At 43.6% G+C, this 22476-nt stretch overlaps 1 protein-coding gene across 3 annotated transcripts in view; it reads right to left on the bottom strand.

Moving 5' to 3' along the window:
- A2ML1 (alpha-2-macroglobulin like 1) overlaps positions 1-20757 on the bottom strand; it is a 59082-nt gene extending 38325 nt beyond the window's left edge. For 2 of the 3 annotated variants that reach the window (XM_079959136.1, XM_079959138.1), the window contains exons 1-10: positions 12729-12882; positions 10786-10969; positions 8828-8984; positions 7646-7698; positions 6524-6544; positions 6152-6311; positions 5226-5310; positions 4034-4166; positions 3546-3660; positions 143-252 (exon numbers count right to left, since the gene is read on the bottom strand). In XM_079959136.1, coding sequence (XP_079815262.1) covers positions 143-252; positions 3546-3660; positions 4034-4166; positions 5226-5310; positions 6152-6311; positions 6524-6544; positions 7646-7698; positions 8828-8984; positions 10786-10969; positions 12729-12799 — 1089 coding nt within the window. In that variant the 5' untranslated portion in view covers positions 12800-12882. Of the gene's footprint in view, positions 1-142; positions 253-3545; positions 3661-4033; positions 4167-5225; positions 5311-6151; positions 6312-6523; positions 6545-7645; positions 7699-8827; positions 8985-10785; positions 10970-12728; positions 12883-20666 lie in introns of those variants that run through there. The other variant, XM_079959137.1, reaches the window with a different exon arrangement.
- Between the last annotated feature and the right edge of the window lie 1719 nt (positions 20758-22476).

Genomic DNA, 22476 nt, shown 5'->3' with positions numbered 1-22476 from the left:
GGTGGCTGATTTCACCAGATGTAAAGGGAGGGCAAGGAGGTTTGGCAGGAGAGTGTTTGTTTGAAATCATGTGGTCAATTGAGCTCATTTGTAATATTGCACCAAAGAGTACTAGGAAGTTCTTGAAAATTATAGGAATTACCTTTCCCCTGAAGGGATAACCTTGATGGTAGTAATTATCTGTCTCCACAAAGTTCATAGATCCAGCTTGATCAGACATATAGAATTGACGAGCAACATTTGCTTGTACACCTGTAAAAAAAAAAACCCCACAGAAAACCCTACCTAGCAGTGTTGGATATTTTTGCAACGTATAACACAGCATGCACACATCGTCCGGGGGGGGGGGGGAGTGAGCTCCAATATTAACCAGAATACTCTGCAATCCTAACTGATGCAGACCAGAACTAGTCAATGATGGTGGATTATTCAACCATAGGTAGTAGAGACCTTAGAGTAGTGGCACTCAGTAGATGCCAACGTATGGTTATTTAAAAAGGTTGGTTCCAAGCATTCTGTTGTGCAACCAAGAAACAGAAACTTAGACATGGCTTTGCAGATGACAGGGAGAAAGAACATTACTTGTCAATAGCCCTATTCAGGCATAAGTTCTCTGTGTTGAATCAACACAATGGTGGGGGAAGGGAGAGAGAAGGGACAAGCTTGATAACTCCACCCCCTGTTGCCATTTCCTGCTCCATGGGTTGGAGGGCAACCATTTGCCCAGCGAGGAGCCTGTTCTACACAAGGAGGCTCACTGTGCAACATAGCAGGCCCTTTTCAACGCATAAGGCAAATGCCCAAGTTCGGCCAGCAACTCATTGTTGGCACCCTATTGTCTCGATCGTCAGGGGTGATGTAAACCGCGGCATTAGCAGCACCAAAGTGACATCTCTGGGGCAGTCTGTATGGAGGTTCTGGGCTGCCCAGACAACAAGACTGCCCTCTCAGCCTTGCTGTTGTGGTGCAAAAGTGTAATAATAAAGTTTAAGGTCTTATATATATATAATAAATGTTCATAAATGTACCAACCAAGCACATACATAGATCAGCACAGGAAGACTGACCCGAAACCATTTTGACTCCCAAACTGACCAAATGTTTTCTCTGCGAGGAGGGAGGGGGTGAGGGAGCCTTCCCATTGTCTCAGGAATTGGGAAATCACCATCTCAAAGGAATGGCCAGACTACCAGGAAAGGCAATCAGATAAACTGACAGACAGGAAAAACAACAACATTCAAATTTCTGTTGTAGACCACCTTTTCTGCGATGTAGGTATGGTGTTTGTGGGGGGTGGTCTTGGGTTACACCCCTTCTGTGATGCATGTCTGATGTATGGAGGGGTGGTCTTGAGCTCCAGGGCAGCGAATTTAAAATGTCTATATAAGGTCAGGCACACCTGGGTTCTGGGTCCTCCTCCTTTCCTGTGTGTGAGGGGAGCACCCTGTTGCAACAGATCAATAAAGATCAGGCTTACTAGCTGCTTTGCTTCTCAGTATTCTCTGGTTGGCCTGTTATTTTCTCCTACCAATAGGAAACCCACATAAGGCAATTATAAAAATGAATGTATTGCCTAGAATGTTGTTTTTGTTTCAAACATTGCAAATTGTGGACAAGATGGATTGTTTCAAGAAGTGGGAGAAAGATATTTCTAGATTTGTCTGGCAGGGCAAGAAGCCCAGAATAAAATTTAAAATATTGACAGATGTAAAGGAAAGGGGGGGGGGGGACTTGCCCTGCCAGACCTTAGACTTTATTATGAATCAGCAGCATTTTGCTGGTTGAAAGATTGGCTGCTTCTTGAAAACACAGACATCTTGGATTTAGAAGGATTTAACAATGCTTTTGGATGGCATGCATATTTGTGGTATGACAAGGTTAAAGTACATAAAGCATTGAAAAACCATATTGTCAGGAAAGCACTGTTTAATGTTTGGATAAGATACAAAGACCTATTGGAAAATAAAACCCCAAGGTGGTTGTCACCAATGGAAGCGAAAGCTTATAAAAGACTTAATATGGAGTCCAAATGGCCAAAATATTGGGAAATTTTGGCGCAAGAAGGAGACAAATGGAAATTGCAGAGTTTTGAAAAATTAAAAGATAAAGTGCGAGATTGGCTTCATTACCATCAGATAATGGAGGCTTTTAAATTAGACAAGAAAATTGGTTTCCAGGTGGAAAAATCGAAACTAGAAACAGAATTGCTAGAACCTAAAACTAAGACTTTGTCAAAGATGTATAACTTGCTGTTGAAATGGAATACGCAGGATGAAACGGTGAAGTCTGTTATGATTAAATGGGCACAGGATGTTGGACATAATATTATGTTTGCTGACTGGGAACAGTTATGGACCACCGGTTTGAAATTTACGGCATGTAATGCCTTAAGAGAGAATATTATGAAAATGATGTATAGGTGGTACATGACCCCAGTCAAGCTTGCAAAAATCTATCATTTGCCTGATAATAAATGTTGGAAATGTAAAGAAACTGAAGGTACATTCTTTCACCTTTGGTGGACGTGCCCAAGGATTAAGGCTTTCTGGGAAATGATCTATAATGAAATGAAAAAGGTATTTAAATATACCTTCTTGAAGAAACCAGAGGCCTTTCTCCTGGGCATGGTTGGCCAATTGGTGCCAAAGAAAGACAGAACCTTTTTTATGTATGCTACAACAGCAGCAAGAATACTGATTGCAAAATATTGGAAGACACAAGATTTACCCACTCTGGAAGAATGTCAGATGAAGATGATTGACTACATGGGACTGGCAGAAATGACCGGCAGAATCTGAGACCAGGGAAAAGAGTCAGCGGAAGAAGACTGGAAGAAATTTAAGGACTATTTGCAGAAATATTGCAAAATTAATGAATGTTAGATTGATGTTGGACAGAAATTAATTGGTTTCCAGCTGTAATGTGAAGGTTGAGTAATAAGTTAAAATAAGTCATAATAAGTTATAATAAGGATTTGTTGAGTTAAGAATTGGAATTGGAATACAAAAGGGGGAGGTGAGGGGAGGTCCGGGAAATAAGATAATGGAATAAGTAATGAAAATTATATTTGTTTTGGTTTTTTGTATTTTTGTCATTTTTTGTGCATTTTTTTTGTTTTTTTTTTTTGTTTGTGTTTCGTATTAAATTGGAAAAACCTAATAAATATATAAAAAAAGGAAACCCACATAAGGACTCTATATGGGCTCTTGGATACTCCATAAGGGGAAAAGGGCAGATTTTGTTTACAACAAAAGGAAATCAGAGCAATACGTTTGGCAGCAGCTTGGCGGCAGGAGTTGCCAGAAGGAGGAGTACAAGGTACCATCTGACCGCCTTAGGGACTCCACTCCAGATTTGTGTGGCGTTTACTCCTTAGCCTTTTCTTCTCCTGAAGTTGAGTGGTGTACATGGCCCTGTGGCCTCTCCTCCACAGATAACCATGCCTTCCTTTAATTGCGTTCTCTCTCTCTCTCTTGGGTGAGGGTGTCCCCCAAATCGCACACACACCCCTCGCTCCTCATATCCCTGCAAGCACCAGAGCTTACCTGTTCCAGCTTCTTCCAGGGAGGCCTCCACATCTATGCTGTGGCTGTATTCATAGCTCGAAGGTCTGAACTGTGACAATTCCACGGCAGCAGAGAAGCAGCCAGTCCTGTCAGTCTGAAATAAACGGTCAGTGAAAGTAGCTAAGATGCCAATCATTGGCCTCAAGAAAGAACACAAATTCATGGAGCCTTCCTCCTATTCCTCAGAAGGTTGTTACAGATTTGGGGTACTAGAGTCTATTAGTGAATAGTAGAAATTAATGAACGTCAGAATCTAGCTAATAATTGGAGTACTGAAGAGAAAATTTCACGCCAGTGGAAAAATACAGACTAAGCTTCCTTTCCAAGCCAGGGCCTCACCTGCGATGGCACATTTAAGATTTTTGGAAGCATCAGGTTATTCCTGAGCCCCCTCATTTCCACTGTCCTCCAGCCCTAGAGATTTTTCTCTCCCAGTCATACCACCAACCCCTCTTGATCACCATTACCTGCTCTTTGAAATCCTGGCAGATGTCAGTAGGTGCTGGAGCTGTTGTATCTGGTGACCTCCAGAAATAACGGTAAGCTTTCTGGCACAAGGATATTTGCATTAAACCATGGACAGGCTTGCCGTATGTGTACCTAGAAAGGGGGAGGCGGGGAGTAGAGATAAATCCAGCCATTACTCTTTATTTTCCTTTTTCTATGTGCTGCACACAAGCCTAGAGTTGCCAGCTTTTCTTTGGCAGGTCCCCTATGTCTTTGATAGCATCAAGCTGGAAAATTAAGATGAGAAACTTTCCCTATTGCTTTATATTAATGCAAGGGAAACCTTCCCTGGTTAAATTTTGTACTTGTCATACAAATGCTAAAGGTACCTTTTCGGAGGGTGTGTGTGCTGATAATCTGATTTCTGCCCCGCTATGCCACTCACACAGACTTCAGCCATGCAATGACACTCCTTGAATTTCCACAGACAGTGTTTTAATTGATACTTCTCCACTTAGCCTGAAAACCACCCACTATTTTGCTTTCAGCTAAAGATAACATTCTTAGTTATTTATAAACCTTATTCCAAAGGAATCAACCTTTCGATTTTTGTAGTTAATTGTATTCACCGCTTAGATCCATCTTAGTTCCTTTGTCATGGTGTTAATGCTGTGAGTCCCTCCATTCTAGGCTCAGGTTGTAGATATGTGTAAATAAAACCATATATCCTAAAAACACCAGTCTCCGCTGAGCTTCATTCCAGGGAAACTGGACCCTGGAAAGCACTGGAACCCCCTGGAGTTGCTCCTTGCTCAGAGACTGGGGAACATGTGCAACTATCAGATTTGCACAAAACCAGGAAACTGCAAAAGTGTGTGCTGAGAATTTACAGTTGCCTGACTGTGTGCTTTTGTGCACTTCCTGGGAATTTAAAAAACAAAACAAGGTGCATGTGCAGCTTGCATGCCCTATTGGCATTTAGACGACATAACAAAATCAACAAACCAGAAGACAGGGGCAAACACAAAAGGGAATGAACGGGAAAGACCAAAATTGCTCCCCATATATAAGTTCAAATACTTGCAGGTGTGGACTACTCCAGTCTCATTCCAACAGAGAAAAAGTAGATAAGCAGCTAAATAATGCTCAAATGAGGTCATGAGCTCTGCTCTGCCCTCCCAAATAAAGTGATGGGTGCTCTGATATGTATACCTGCCACAGACTTTTAGAGGAAAGTTGCTGTCTGCTGAATAGATGATAGCAGGCTGTACCACCACCACTTCAAATTTGTGAATCACTGGAGAAGAAGAAAGAGAAGAGACTGTTACATGGTACACCATGAATCAGCTTGAAGAGAAGGTGTGTTGGCATTTGACATGTTTTAAAGTGGGTTGATTCAAACTGTTGCCTTTCCTTTTTACTTACGAGAAGAAGAAGAAGAAGAAGAAGAAGAAGAAGAAGAAGAAGAAGAAGAAGAAGAAGAGTAGTAGTAGTATGGATTTGATATCCCACTTTATCACTACCCTAAGGAGTCTCAAAGCAGCTAGCAATCTCCTTTCCCTTCCTCCCCCACAACAAACACTCTGTGAGGTGAGAGAGGCTGAGAGACTTCAGAGAAGTGTGACTAGCCCAAGGTCACCCAGCAGCTGCAGGTGGAGGAGCGGGGAAGCGAACCCGGTTCACCAGATTACGAGTCTACCGCTCTTAACCACTACACCACGCTGGCTCTACTAAGCACTACAAGCTTAGATGTAGAAGCAGTTAACAGGTTTACAAGCATTATTTTCCAAACTGACATTTTCTAATAAGCAGATTCTGGATTACTTCACCTGGGAGGTTTTTATGATGCTGTTATGGAGGCTGTGTTGCAGAGGTAGAAAGGACTCTGCAAAACAGAACTTCTTCATCCTGCACGATGAACCAACTGGCATCAACAGAGTCTGAACTAGAACCATGGCTTAACATGTACCAGGTGTGGTCAATGGAACATTTAAACAGGCTTTGTTCAGGCAGGTAGGCTCCCAAATCAGTGGGTAGCATTTTGAGGCAGATGTTGTCCCCAATATCTGCTGACAGAAACTGAATTCTAACTAGTGATGAATGGAAGAGACAATGCTTCTCCAAAACCCATTTCATACCATATTCAAGCACTTCAAAGCTTAAGAAAGCCTTCCCATGATCCGCAATGATTGTGTAGATCCCCAGCATTGGTTCAGCAGCCAACTGGTAGGACAGTTGCACAACCCCGTTGTCTGGTTGCACATTATTCCATTGTGCAATTCGGTTGCCTGCAGGATCCTGCAACCACATTTTTTTTATTAAAAAAAAAAAAAACATGAATTATTGCATCACATACCTGAGTATCTCCTAAAGGAGGGCTGGGAAGCATCTCTGAAAGGGTGGAAGTTCTGCAACCTCCTCAGCCTTCTCCCCTGCCCTCCACCCCACATTGATGTGTGTGTTTCAAATTACATCTGAAGAAGATCCCTGGGAAACGTGAGGGTACTCACCTGCAACTCCACCAGCTGGTGCTAAAGAAGAAAACAAGAGGTAATCCCTTTAGTCTCCAGCAGGAATAATGCGTCCAACTACAATTCCCACCCTGCAACTCATCAAGTTAGGGGAGGGGGTGGAAAATCTGTGGCCCTACAGATGTTGCTGGAGTGTATTTTCTACCATTCCTGACCATTGGTTGTGCTGGCCGGAGCCCAAGAACATTGGGAGAGCTGCAGCTTACCCACTCCTGTAGATGCAAAGGATGAGCAAGTACCTTTAACTGCAGATAAGGGATTTTTTTGATTTTTTTTTTGCAAACACATTTTGCTAGGCAGGCAGAGAGGAGGAAAGGCATATTCTTGGTCCTCTGCTTCTAATATCTGCAGTAAAATGGCACCCCAGCCTCTACACTCTGGGATTTTATGCCCTCTGGGTCAATGAATCCTAGCCATTCAGAAACTTCCTGAACATCCCATACTGTTGCCATAGCTACAATGTCATACCAAGCAACTGAAGATTCCCTATTTAGCTTCCCTAAAGCTGCCAGGTGTTCAGAAAACTGAGCACAGAAGATCTGTTGAACTTTCTTGGTGCTTTTTTATTTATTTATTTTTACCTGTTCTGCATGCAGACAGACCATTTCTCCATGGATTCTACATCTGGTGCATGGAAAATAAAATAAAATAAAATAAAAGCTGTTTGGGAGGCTGGTTCAACCGTCCTCTCATTCCTATCACTTATGAGCACATTGTCAGCTCGTGTTTCTAGCGATTACCAAAAAAACCTACAATCTTGCTGTTTTTGGAACCAGGCCAGAAAGAAAGTTTGCAAGAAAGAGCTGGGCTCTTTCTTTCACCGAAATAAAAGCTCTGAAAAATCCCCCAAGTCTTGCGGATTGGGAACTCCTAAATGCACCATCGATCACTACATGCAAGCGCAAGCTGATCTCAGAGCAGACTTTCTTTAACAAAAGCTGCCGTCAAGAGTTTTGTTACACACATATTTGTTGCACTCATCACTAAATGCTTTTGTACTCGAGTGAGGAGAAATATAAATGGTGGAGAAGAAGTGACCAGCCCAGGTCATTCCCATCTTGTCTTGCTTATTCCTCCCTGCACCCTGTTCACATTTCTCACCTCAGTAGCCAATGGCATAAATCCTTCATCCAGGGTGATGATTCGAAATTGCACTGCAACAGAACAAACGCACAAAATGACCCTCTTAAAGTGCAGATCTTACGAGAGGGCCTCGTTCCCCACAACAGTGCAGTGCTGGAGCCCAAGGTGTCTCTCCCAGCCTGCCATCTGCCAGCCGAGATTGTTCTCATCTTTGTTCAGCTCCTCCAAGACTCCTGTTAAGACCCCAAACTCTTCCAAGGACATCACGCCCAAATCACCTGTCTCTGTTCATAACTCAGGACAAGGGCAAGCACAGTTCTCTTGCATTGCCAGTGGCTCTCAATGGTATATGTTGGCCATTCTTCGCCTTCTTAGTAGTGGCACCTGCCCTGTGGAACACCCTCCCATCAGATGTCAAGGAAATAAGCAACTATCTGACTTTTAGAAGACATCTGAAGGCAGCCCTATTTAGGGAAGGTTTTAATGTTTGATGTTTTACTATGTCTTAATGTATTGAAGGGGCTGGGGTAACCCAGGAACTCCTCTGCAGCTTGTATTTTCCCTTCATAATCAAAATCCTACCATTTCTACATTTCTCTAATAGGAACGCGGGTGGCGCTGTGGGTTAAACCACAAAGCCTACGACTTGCTGATCAGAAGGTTGGCTGTTCGAATCCCAGCAACGAGGTGAGCTCCTGTTGCTCTGTCCCAGCTTCTGCCAACCTAGCAGTTCGAAAGCACGTCAAAGTGCAAGTAGATAAATAGGTACCGCTCCACCGGGAAGGTAAACGGCGTTTCCGTGCACTGTTCTGGTTCGCCAGAAGTGGCTTAGTCATGCTGGCCACATGACTCGGAAGCTGTATGTCGGCTCCCCCGGACAATAAAGCAAGATGAGCGCCGCAACCCCAGAGTCGGTCACGACTGGACCTAATGGTCAGGGGGCTCTTTACCTTTACCTTTACAATTCCCTAATAGAGTCTGTTGCCTCATATCTGTAACATGCTCTAATGGAGAGATATATAAACACATGCAATAGGATTACGCACAGCTCTGCAGTAACCAGTGGTGTCATGGCTCCAAAATGAAGGAGGGCTGGTATGCCCTCTTTTACTATCACATTACCATCAAAAGTGCCTGCCACTAGCCCGACTTACATATTAAGAGCCAGCCCACCAGCCCTAGGGACTCTTTTCTCCTTACCCAGTTGTCCTGGAGAATAGATGGGCTTGTCCATCTGCAGAAAAGTGCCACTTTCCGCTTTCTGAATAAGAACCTGCTTCTGCTCATCTATTTTCCCCTGGGCATCAGAAAGTCGGATGGCAGCAACTTCCTCCGAGCCATCTGCAGGGGGTGGTACCTGGTTTACACAAGTCACTTAGCGTTAACAGGATTCCCCAATCCAGGAAGGATTAAATGCATGCATTTGAAAGGAAAGGGTGAATGAAAGAGCAGGAAAATGGAGAGAATGGGGCGGTGGTGGAGGGCAGTGACGCACACAGGTCAAACCCCCTACAGATGTTTCCTATTGTCCTGGACTTCTAACAAAGGACAGCATGACGGAGAGACCATATCGGGAAGAGAATAGGCAGGATCCAGTAATCTGAACACTGGACCTCCATGTGGGAGCATGATTTAATTATTGCATGTTCCATCCCTGAATGGAATTCAAAGCAGCATCTACGGGGTTGTTGCAGTTTAGCCTTGTCAAGTAGGCTGAGAGGGAGGGAGGTTGACCCACAACCACCCAATGTATTTCATGGATGAGCAGAGTTGTGAACCGGACACTTCTACAGCCAAAAGCAACACCCTTATCACCAAACCACAATGACTTCCCCAATGGACAGGGCTTCAGCCATCACAAAGGCATTTCCGTGTGTGATTTTTAAAGTACAATTGCAGTGTTTTGTGTGGTAGACAAAGCACACCATGCTTTAAAGGGCTACTGTGCCTTTAATTTAAAACTTGTTTCATTCATTCTCAGTGTGTGGTGATGTGCACCTTCTGTGCCAACTTCCACATCCCTGCTGAAAACATTTCTATTCCACCAGGCTTATGCAGGCAATTAAGAATACATTCTTCCACAACGGCTAATTGATGTCTGTTTTTAACCTCTCAATGGTTTTATGTTTTCATTCCTGTAAACCACTTTGATATATATTTTTACGACACAGAGGAATAAAGATATTTTTTTAATAAATAAACAAGATTTATATACCACCCAATAACAAAAGTTGTCTGGCTGATCTGCTGGTTCTGCCTCTTTTGCTGGTTTTTGTTGAGCTTTGGGTCACTGGGTGTGGAAAAGAAAGAGTGAACCCTTTTGAAGGGACACTCTTTGAGCTGCAAGGACTCAGTCACTCTGTGGCAGGAACACCTCACAATAAAATAAAATAAAATAAAATAAAATAAAATAAAATAAAATAAAATAAAATAAAATAAAATAAAATAAAATAAAATAAAATAAAATAAAATAAAATAAAATAAAATAAAATAAATCCCTACTTCTAGCATCTCTTCAGGCAAGCGCAGACTGGAGTGATAGGAGACTACAGTCTATAGAATGGGGTACAATTCAAATACAGTGGTACCTTGGGTTACATACGTTTCAGGTTACAGACGCTTCAGGTTACAGACTTCGCTAACCCAGTAATAGTACCTCGGGTTAAGAACTTTGCTTCAGGATGAGAACAGAAATCGTGCGGCGGCAGCAGCAGCGGCAGCGGCAGCGGTAGTGGGAGGCCCCATTAGCTAAAGTGGTGCTTCAGGTTAAGAACAGTTTCAGGTTAAAAACGGACCTCCTGAATGAATTAAGTACTTAACCCGAGGTACCACTGTGATTACAGGAGGAAGCTGCCACTTCTTCCTTTCCTCAGGTTAGTGTTTCCACTACTCTCGGTCAAACTGACAACTTTTTTCCTGGCCTCTTAGAAGTTGGACTACAAAAATTCTAAAAATGTTCCTGAGCAGATGGAATGTTCTTGTGCATTCCATGACATCACACCAGCTCAGCTAATCAGTGTCAGAGGTGAAGCAGCATGCTATAGATCTAAGATCACCATTCTGCACAAGCACAGTTGATGCTTCTGATTTATACTCTGTACTTTATTATTCTTTTTCATGCATTCAGACCAGATTTACTACTGGTATACATCACTCACTGTGAAAGTCAGGCACTTCAGCTGTTTCTCATGCCATCTGAATCCATCCAGCAGAACATGGGTCTTGTTCTTAGTCTCCAAAGTGATGCTGAGCACTACAGATGTTTCCACATCACCCAGGTCCATGCACAACTTATCACTGGATGGGTAGTTCAGCCGGGCTGGAAGGACCAGCATGTATTTCCTGAATGCAGAAGATGAGAGGGAGACGAGAACAAGAACACACCTTTCTTTAGGGAGTGAGATTATTTGCAGGTAATTAGTCCAGTTATTTGCACTCTAAAGGGGATTCCTTCCTGAAATCCAACACTGCCTTGGTGTATGGCAGCTTCCTCTGTTCCTATGATGATTTTTCACATGCTGATTATTGTTTATTGTATTTTAATTTTTAATTTTATTTTAACGTAACTCAATCAATAATCAACCTCTATTGGCATACAGAGAAAACAGGAATATGTGGGTCAAAACATAACCTTGGCATCTGTTCACAGATAAAACTATACAGGCATAGTAAGGTTAAAAAGCAGTGGGTCCAAATGTTTGATCCCCATGCTGAAAGAGAGGTTAAATTCTTCTGACTCCTGCAGGGTTTATTGAATTTCTGTGGGCATAATAGTATGGAGAAAGTAGCAGAATATCTGAGCAACGGTGTGAAACTAGAGCATCACAAGACTTGAGTGGTACTCAGTATAATTTATGAGTCACCCTGGAAGGATTTATATTCTGAAATGCAGGATCATTAATAATTGTAAGTGTAACCACAACAACAAACAGAACAGCAACAGCATCTGTACTTTCCTAGTTGCAAGACTCTCCAGATGAACAGATTTTGTGCAGCAGAGTTGTGGAAGAACTGGTGCCTGTCCAAGGCTCTAGAGGAGAGCTGCTATGAGAGTAGCCAATGCTTGTCTTGGACCAACAGTCTGATGCTATAAAGCAGCTCCATGTGTTCAAATGAAGTGGAAAATGAACAAAGCTGTCCCTTCATCAGAATTCTGCTTAGGAAACTACATTTACTGCTTTTGTCTCAGGGGTCCATCTGATTGGGCTCATCTACACTCCTGCTTGTGCTGTGCCTAGTAAGCACAGGTCCAAGTGCCCTTACCCAATTCGTTTCCCAGGGAAAACCAGCTCTTTAGTGATCAATCAGAACAAATGGCAATCCAGGAAAATGTGAATTGCTGTTTGCTCTGATTGAGCGCTAAAGAGCAGTTTCCCCCGCGGGACAAGAGGAAGTGTGGAAAAGCCCAATGAGTCTCCGGCATTGTGCCTACTTGCTACATCACTGTTCTCCAGCCTTGGGAGTATTCTTCAATGTCGGGTCTCCGCATGTTGTTGAGCTACAACTCCCTTCATCCCTGACCACTGGCTGATTGGGGATAATGGGAGTTGTAGTCCAACAACATCTAGGGACCCAAGGTTGAAAAACATGGTGCAGCTACATGATTGGACAACACATAGCGGACAACCCACCTCTTTTGATAATCTCCATTACAACTTTTGACTTCCCTCAGAAAGTCTTCTGATGTTTCACTCAAATGGGAACCTCCAAATTTGCCTCCAAATGTTTCAACAGCTGAAAATTGGTAGCAACACTACTTTTCTTCGTCATAAAAGTCCACTTTGAGCTTCCTCTCAGAAGACTGTAAGTTGCTCCAGGAAAGGCAGCAACTATTACCTAGCATTCCCTCTGGGTTAACCTCACTCCTTCACTCTCCCTTGCAGGCAGGTGCCTCCTTCAGCCCTTCTGCTTTTCCTTTCTTTCCATCTGTTCTTTTCCCTAGCGATACATTCACCCTAATAGCCCCCTCCCCCCACTCAACATACTCCTTTGTGGCCCTCACAACTCTGAAGTCATAAGGACCAGCTTTTCCCTCCCAGTCATGTCCTCTATAATTCTGGTTCCCTGAGATCACAGGTCTTCCAACCACATAACAACTTACGGGATGGAGTCATCTGCACCAGCTAACTTGAGGAAGGGAGCAAGGCCACTGAGAATGAGGAAGAGCCACATTTCTGTGGAGACCTGCCTGCAGAGGGCACCGCAAATGTCCAAGCAGGAACTTGGAAGAGGGAGGACTCGACGTCTCCCTTAACTTGCTTCTCAGCTTATCTGATCCTCATTTTATATCCTCATTCTGCCTGGCGTGTGACTCTTAAGTGGCCTCTATGCCCAGTGTTTAAGAAATATGATCCGCCACCTGAGGCTCACACAGAGAACAGGGAAGGAAAGTCAAATACAGCAGGTGTGAAAGAAGCTGGCTTTGGGACAGAGGCAGGTGTGTCTTGAGAAGCTGGCCAGACCACTTACTAACATGCCCCTTTCCCTTTTCTCCTTCAGAGCATGCAAACACCTATGCACTGCAGTGGTCTAAATGTTTGTGCAATATACATGGAAGAACAAAACCCCTAGATGTTCAATGGTGGGCTTGCTCTTACAGCTCCAGCATGGACCCCCTTTTCACCCTAAGGTCTCAAGGCCCACCTGACACTATGCCTTGCTTCAGGACAGGTATGCCCTTCTCTCTCCCTTTCTTGCTTTCCTTTTCATGTGAGGGCTACGACAAATGTCACTCTCTCTCTCTCCTTAGACGTTTGATAGAGGTGCTTCTTCTGCTCTTTGAATCAAGTATGAGTTGCTACCTGCTTATATTGTCACTTTGTTGTCCAAAGCAACTTCCATATACAGTCATACTTTGGAAGTCGAACGGAATCTGTTCTGGAAGTCCGTTTGACTTCCAAAACATTTGGAAACCAAAGCACAGCTTCCAATTGGTTGCAGGAAGCTCCTGCAGCCAATCAGAAGCTGCGTCAGATGTTCGGGTACCAAAGAACATTTGCAAACCGGAACACTCACTTCTGGGTTTGCAGCGTTCAGGAGCCAAAACGTGCTAGTACCAAGGTGTTCAGGATCCAATGTACGACTGTATTCTGTCACACTCATTTCATGTAATAAGCCAACCCTTCTTTATTCCACTTGTGAGTGAACTTCTTGTGGGCGTAAGGTTAAGGGCAAGCACATATCCAAAACAAACGTATTTTATAACCCTTAGCAAAAGCTCCTAAATATCTTAGTTGTGCATGCAGGAATGCACATGAGTGCAGGACACATGTGTGGGTTCAGACTCACACCTGTTAACACCCTATTTCTACTGGGTCAAATACATGCTGGAAATGCAAGGAAAATGAGGGCACCTTTTACCACAAGTGGTGGACCTGTAAAGTAGTAAAAGAATTTTGGGAGATGATATATAAAGAACTAGGGGACACGGGTGGCGCTGTGGGTTAAACCACAGAGCCTAGGACTTGCCGATCAGAAGGTCGGCGGTTTGAATCCCCGCGACAGGGTGAGCTCCCGTTGCTCAGTCCCAGCTCCTACCAACCTAGCAGTTTGAAAGCACATCAAAGTGCAAGTAGATAAATAGGTACCGCTCTGGCGGGAAGGTAAACGGCACTTCTGTGCGCTGCTCTGGTTCGCCAGAAGCGGCTTAGTCATGCTGGCCACATGACCCAGAAGCTGCACACCAGCTCCCTAGGCCAATAAAGCGAGATGAGCGCCGCAGCCCCAGAGTCGGTCACGACTGGACCTAATGGTCAGGGGTCCCTTTACCTTATATAAAGAACTGGAAAAAAAGTTTAAACTAACCTTTTCTTAAAAAACCCCCAAAGCATTTCTTCTAGGAAATACTAAGGGACCAGAAGAGACTTCTTATGTATGCGGCCACTGCTGCCTGGATGTTATTGGCCCAGAGATGGAAAGAAGACAGAGTCCCTATCAGAGATGAATGGCAGATTAAACTGATGGACTATGCAGAAATGGCAAAAATGACCAGAAGAATTAGGAATCAGAGAGATCAAAATTTTAATAAGGAATGGGGAAAGATGTAATTTATCTTAAAACTCACTGTAAACAATTAAAATTATTAGTAGGATTGGAATCACCTTTGTGGTTGGATGTTGGACTATGGTTATAAGGGAGACTTAAGAGAATTGGATCAACAGAGATATAGGAGCAAAAAGTTAACATAACGACCCACAAAGGGGAAGAAGAGAGTCCGTGGGTATTTATGGAATTCTCTTTTTGTTTTGGTTGCTTGATGATGGTTTGTACATTCGAAAATTAGAAAATTAAATAAATTTATGTATAAAAAACCACACACCTTATTTCTACTGAATAAAATGACTTGTACTGTCCAACAGCCTGTGGCTAAGATGGAAGGGCACTAGGTCTTTTAATGTGCCTGCCAAGTGTCCCACTTAACAGAGGCCGGTCCTCTATTTGAAGGTGTTCTCTATTTGTTCAGTCCAGGTCTGGTCAACAGACTAAACAAGCACAGAAATCTCCTGGTGCCTTCCCCACTATTCAAATTATAGTATTTATTTCTAAATTGGTGCCTATATACTGTATTATGATATGCAGTTCGTGGTTCTTTAGTTTGGCAAAGCATAACTCGTTCCCCCTAGCCTTCCTGTTTGGGTCCTGGGCTGGTTTCTCTCCTAAATAGATGTAGTGAGCAGCGCATGTTATGCATGAGGGAATTCAATGAATGAATGACCTTTCTGATTTCACCAATGACACCATAGAAAACAGAAGCCAGTGTTTTCCCTCTCCCTCAAAGAGAAAATGATAGGTTACATTAATAGGTGGGATGTGAAAGAATTTGCATAGGGTTCTTGACCAACAGCATTTTCACTTATCACTGAGGACTTGTTTCTGCAGGCTATTATTTCAGGGGGTTAGCGACTGAGGTTTCTGAGCCATTGTTTGTTTACTTTTAGATAAGGATCAGGTGTTTGTGTGGTCTGTGCTTTGACATTTAGGTCCAATCATTTCTGCTGCATTAAAATTAGCCAAAGTCACCCAGCGGCTGAAGGCTTCCAATTCATATTTCAGTATGCAACTTAAGCTGCTTGCATGTTCAATAGGTCAGGCACAATTCCTTCTTTGTAGATGCTTTTGGTTGCTTCAATGGACATCATTTGCAGAAATGCCAACCCGATAACGTCTTATGCAAGCTGCTGAAATCTTTATGTTCTGTTAACAAATACTTTAGCATTCCATGGTTGTTTTTGAATGAAAACCCTTCACAGACAATACTCAAGTGCCAATTAATTCTCTCAGCCCAACTACATGTTCCTGTCGAAGCCAGGTGAGGGGAGCCAATGGGTCTCAAACCCTTGGTGACCTAGGGACTTCCCCTGCATGTGAAGACAGGCTTCGGCAGATTGAGTGGATGAGACCAATAGGAAATAAACAGCTACAGTGGTACCTCTGGTTAAGAACTTAATTCGTTCCGGAGGTCCGTTCTTAACCTGAAATTGTTCTTAACCTGAGGTACCACTTTAGCTAATGGGGCCACCTGCTGCCGCCATCCCGCTACTGCTGTGCGATTTCTGTTCTCATCCTGAAGTAAAGTTCTTAACTCGAGGTACTACGTCTGAGTTAGCGGAGTCTGTAACCTGAAGCCTCTGTAACCCAAAGTGTTTGTAACCCAAGGTCACTGTATATGACTTTTAGAAGACATCTGAAGGCAGCCCTGTATCGGGATGTTTTTAATATTTGATGTTTTATTATGTCTTGATATATGCTGTGAGTCACCCAAAAACTGCCCAGAGTGGCTGGGAAACCCAGCCAGATGGGTGGGGTATCATCATCATCATCATCATTAACAACAACAACAACAAGGTGATTTCTGCAGGTGCTGTAGAGGGAAGTGAGGGGCAGATGGGGCTTGTCAACCTAGGAAAGTAGCCCCTCTAGGAGAAGGAATACTCTGATTCTAAACCTCCATTGCCTTACAGCAGGCATAGCCAAACTTGGCCCTCCAGATGTTTTGGGACTACAATTCCCATCATCCCTGACCACTGGTCCTGTTAGCTAAGGATGATGGTGTTGGTTATTTTGCAGATTAGTTGCGCTGCAGAAAGCATGCTGGGGAGACCACACATTCAAGAAATGCAAAATAACTTTTGCTAGGTTTTAATAACAAAAACCTCCTTTTACACTAAATTACAATATATCAATAAGAACAACCCATTCACCAGGGTACTGAGAGAGCTACATGCTGCTCTTTATATACCATACCCAACAGCTTAATTAACACAACTTAACAGCACCTGCTATGCTGCTTCACAGCTGTAAAACTTTATTTGCTCTGGCCCTTAAAGACATATACATATTGTGAAACAACAATGAAACCTAAAATTTAAAGAAACCATTCAACAGATGGGAGTTGTAGTCCCAAAACATCTGGAGAGCCAGGTTTGGCCATGCCTGCCTTACAGGATATCTTTGGAAGAAGAAAAGGCTATGGAGTAAACCCTAATAATAATAACAATAATTTTAATAATAATAATTTTATTATTTATACCCTGCCCATCTGGCTGGGTTGCCCCAGGTACTCTGGGTGACTTTCAACACATAAAAACATAATATAACATCAAACATTAAAAACCTCTCTATACAGGGCTGCCTTCAGACGTCTTCTAAAAGTTGTGTAGTTATTTTTCTCAACTGAATCAGCTCACACATCCTGCTGCCCATCTTCAAGGGTACAGTGATCAAGGATCAAGAAAGCAAGTGATGCATGTAACACAAGTCAACCTGTTTTATATGATTAATAGACAAATAGGTAAACTGACTCCACTGAAAATCCTTGTGCGTGGGCTTACACAAAAGCCAGATCTCTGATGATGATGATGATGATAATAATAATAATTTTTAAATTTATATCCTGCCCATCTGGCTGGGTTTCCCCAGCCACTGTGGGAGGCTTCCAACATATATAAAAACACAACAAAACATCAAATATAAAAAAACAAAATATCCTATACAAACAACAAACCAACCAATAAATCAATAGAAACCAACAACAACAACAACAATGTTGTATTAGATCTGTGGTGGTGCATTCGCACATGCACATTTGATTCTTCATTCATCAAGCGATGAACTTATTAGCCAACCCTTAAAAACAGAGGGGAAAATAAACAGCTTTTGGCATAGTAAGTACATTTGTAAATCCCTTCCTTCTTGTAGAACTATGGAATCGGTACTCTTAGGCCCTTCGCTTGGCTGTCAAGGCGCTGACAGGATGATCAGGTCCTTCATGGGTAAGAGAGGGAAATGCGAGGCTAACAGAAAAAATACAAGGAGCAACCCTTCCAGTGAAGAAGTTGCTCAAACTGGCGTCCAGCACCTCCTTTGCTCCTTAGCCCTCCAAGCCAGGGCTCCTCCTCTGTAATAGTCTTCTACAGTGAACCTCAGGAGCCTCTCTATGTACCTGACTGGCCTGTTGCTCAGCAGCCCATAATATCCTTCATGTTCTGGCAGTCAATGGGGCCAGAGAGGCTGTCCTGTGGGAGCTGTGGGAGAGATGCAGGATCTGGTTCCCCTCTGTTGTCTCTGTCAGAGTCTGAATCCAAACTGGAAACCTCATCATCCTTCCCTGGGCTGGGCCACCTGCCTACTTCTGCCTCTCCATAATCCCTCATTCTTCCTGCTTCTAGTACCTCCCAGCTTGTCCCCTTCTCTGAGGTGTGGCCAATTTCCCACCATCAGGGTCCAGGATTTAAGTCTTTTTCTTCTGTGCCTTCCCTGGGGGGCTCTTGGGTAGGCAGCTCTCACCACTCTTCCTCATCCAGCCAGCCCCTGACATTGGCTGAAGCAGGGCTTCTGCCAGTCCCATTCCTTTTCCCTTGCAATGTCCTTGGGGTGATAATTAACCTTGAAGGGTCCCATCAAAGCTGAAGTTCTGGCATCCTGGACAGGTTACACCAGTTTTAGAAAAAGGTTGCTAGGACATCATCATAGCTAAACTGGTTATTTCTGTCTCTTTAGATTTACAAAGTGATGCAAGCAATACCTTATGGAGCTTCAGAAAACTTTCTGAGAAGTGTCCAAGGGAGAAGATCTCCTTGCTGCCTTTTATGAGAGTCTGCAAACCAATCCAGAGGTTGCCTGCAAATTTGTCTGCAAATTAGAGCCTAGGGCTTGCCGATCAAAAGGTTGGTGGTTCGAATCCCTGCAACGGGGTGAGCTCCCGTTGTTCAGTCCTTGCTCCTGCCAACCTAGCAGTTCGAATGCACATCAGAGTGCAAGTAGATAAATAGGTACTGCTCCGGAAGGAAGGTAAATGGCATTTCCGTGCGCTGCTCTGGTTTGCCAGAAGCTTAGTCATGCTGGCCACATGACCAGGAAGCTGTCTGCGGACAAACACTGGCTCCCTCAGCCATTAAAGCGAGATGAGTGCCACAACCCCAGAGTCATACACGACTGGACTTGATGGTCAGGGGTCCCTTTACCTTTACCTAGGGCCACCAAAAGCTGAGGTACATCCTTCTAGTTCTCAAGAAAGCTTACATATCTGAGGGTCCCTCAACTGGGACAAGGTGATAATAATAGCTACCCAAGCTGATAACAACTGGCAGCCCCTTGTATCAGTTAAAATGATGGTTTATAATGAGGGACTGTGTGTACTTTAAGCTAAAGAAAAAGAGGGGTGGACTTGCCCACTGCAACCCACATTCTAGGTCACAAAAAGCTGCCTTATGCAAGAGTAAAAATTGTGCAATTTTTCACATATTCAACATAATTACTTTTGCTTCTTCTAGTGTTGAGGAAGAGCAAGGAGCTATCTAGGGTAGCAAAGCCACCGAAAATCTCAATCTGTAAAATCCTCTGGCTTCTGAGCTTTTACAAGGCTACGATCACATAACTGCAAGCTTGCTTCGACGGCCATAGGACTAGAAGTTTGCTTTTTTAGAAAGAGAAAGCTGGTGCAGATCTTAGCCAGATATTCTCCACTCAAAGCTCCATCTACAAAAGTTCTCCAATGGCCTGTGATCAAGAAAGGTCTATGATCCAAAATGCTGCCTACACTAATGCCAGTCTTCATTAGTAGAAACAGATTCCTGCCAGAATCTCTTTTGGGTAGGTCCTAGAAGGAATCACGTGGGATGCGGGTGGCGCTGTGGGTTAAACCACAGAGCCTAGGACTTGCCGATCAGAAGGTCGGCGGTTTGAATCCCTGTGACGGGGTGAGCTCCCGTTGCTCGGTCCCTGCTCCTGCCAACCTAGCAGTTTGAAAGCACGTCAAAGTGCAAGTAGATAACTAGGTACCGCTCCGGCGGGAAGGTAAACGGCGTTTCCGTGCACTGCTCTGGTTCGCCAGAAGCAGCTTAGTCATGCTGGCCACATGACCCAGAAGCTGTACGCCGGCTCCCTTGGCCAATAAAGCGAGATTAGCGCCACAACCCCAGAGTCAGCCACAACTGGGGTCCCTTTACCTTTAGAAGGAATCACAGCATGAGGAATTCAAGCAAAGGTGCGTGTGGAGTGTGGATTTGGGAGGGCAGCAAATAGCATAGATAGCACTTTGAAGAATATGTACTATGGAGTGATGATGAGTTTTAATATTAGCTGAATTGAATCCTTCCATCAGAGCACTTGAAAGGTCCTGGATAACATGCTTATGGTGCCAAAATGGAATTATAATGGACACTTTGGCTCTGAATGTTGTGTGAGTATGCTTATGAGGACTGAACAGAGCAAATGGTAAAATGCTTGAGGAAATAAAAGAGGACTGGACACAGCTCCTAAAAGCAACGACAGCCATGAGTTCCTTTTCCCAGTTGAAAAAGTCCACATTTCCCATACACATAGTCTATTTCCTCCCGTTCCTGTTTATTCTTCTCCAGCAGCACCAGTAAGGTGATTCAAGAGGAGAAAGTAGAGAGATGTAGGACCTTCAAAGATATGGAGTGGGCAAGGGAAAGAGGCACATGTCTTCAGGAATGAGGGCACAGATCGCTAAAAGCAGAAGCAGTTTTACAGCTGACTTCTTCATCCTTGTGAAGAAATTGCTTTGCAAGCAGCTTACCCACGGTCCAATGGACCCACCCTGTTTGGAAGACTCTCCACAGACTTGCACTGCAGCCCTTTCACTGAAGGCCTCAACCTGTTATTGTGGTTGCATTAGCAGAACTGCACTCTCAGCCTCTCTCACCGATTCCGAAAGAGCTTTCTAATGTGAAACATTAAGCAGCTGTAAAATGCTGATCTGTTGCTTTAAAAGTATGTGTAATCTAAAAGGGGGGAAGGAGGGGGGCGGCAAAGCATCTGTTTCCATCGTGCATGCCAGCTTATTTTTGGTCGAATCAGACCCAATATAGCCACTGTTTCAATATTTAATGCTGTGCTGCTACAGCAACTAGCTTCCACATACTTCGGAAGCATTAATACTCAGCATAAAATTCCCTCTGTCGGTTCACTAGGTGACAGAGCTGTCCAATGACACTTTGGTGTCAGAAAAACACTGATTTTTTCCCTACTCCCATGTGGGACGTAATCCAACAAGAAGTTCTCCTGTGCAACTCTCATTGAAAGGTGCTTGTGCAGTGACTATTTATTTCACACTGCACACATAAAGGGATGTCAACTTTTCAGTTTTCCAGTAGCGGCTGGGCCAAACTTGGGAGCGCTTAATAGCAAGTTGATAGTCCATACAGCTGTGTCTTTAAAAAATCTCACCATCACCAGCATCATCTGACTCACTATCTGCAAATCCACAATCTCTGCAAATCTCTGAGCTGAGACATGAAAAAAACTCTTTATTTTCCTTAACCTGAGTAGTGAGGAAACCAATGATGCTTTTGCAAACAGACAATCTCTCTTACAGCTTCTTGGGGCTGCTTTTTTTGGGGGAAAGTAGTTACAGTGGTACCTCAGGTTACATACACTTCAGGTTACAGACTCCGCTAACCCAGAAATAGTACCTCGGGTTAAGAACTTTGCTTCAGGATGAGAACAGAAATCGTGCTCCGGCGGTGTGGCAGCAGCAGGAGGCCCCATTAGCTAAAGTGGTACCTCAGGTTAAGAACAGTTTCAGGTTAAGAACGGACCTCCGGAACGAATTAAGTACTTAACCCAAAGTACCACTATATTTGGGGGGGTTTTAGCACAAATGTTCCTGGAAATATTTATATACAATTTGTGATTTGGGGATATATGAATTTTCCTATCCAAATACATTCACTTTGGATTCAAAAGAATCAGCAACTCTTTTCATTTTGGGAAGGCAAATATTACATCTTAAAGCCTGGACAAGCAGGAAGAAATGTCTACAGAAAGTGCAATGAGAGAGCGAAAAATGGGGGCAGCACAGTTTTAACAATTTGTCACCAGGGGGCGAGAGGACCTCAGAAAACACCTGGAACAATATTTACGCTGAAGATATTTGCTCAAAATTGTCTCTGATGGGAGAGCACAGAAATTGGCACCATGCCCAGACTATATTTAGCATGAGTGCAGATGTGGCAGTCAAGCCTGTGTTTTGCTCAGTCCTTTCACAGATGTGAAGACGTGACTTTTGGAATTGTGCTTTTGGATGCAAAACGAAGGAGAGCTCTATGGGGAATGAACATTCACAGCTGGACTGTAATAAGGCATGGGCAGGCAAACTGAAGCCCAGGGGCCAGATCCGGCCCAATCACCTTCTAAATCCGGCCTGCGGACGGTCCGGGAATCAGTGTGTTTTTACATGAGTAGAATGTGTCTTTTTATTTAAAATGCATCTCTGGGTTATTTGTGGGGCATAGGAATTCATTCATTTTTTTTCTTCAAAATATAGTCCAGCCCCCCACAAGGTCTGAGGGACAGTGGACCAGCATCCTGCTGAAAAAGTTTGCTGA

Source organism: Podarcis cretensis (genome assembly GCF_951804945.1).
Source record: "Podarcis cretensis genome assembly, chromosome: 17".
Taxonomy (NCBI): Eukaryota; Metazoa; Chordata; class Lepidosauria; order Squamata; family Lacertidae; genus Podarcis; species Podarcis cretensis.
This window is presented reverse-complemented; position numbering and strand designations above follow the sequence as displayed.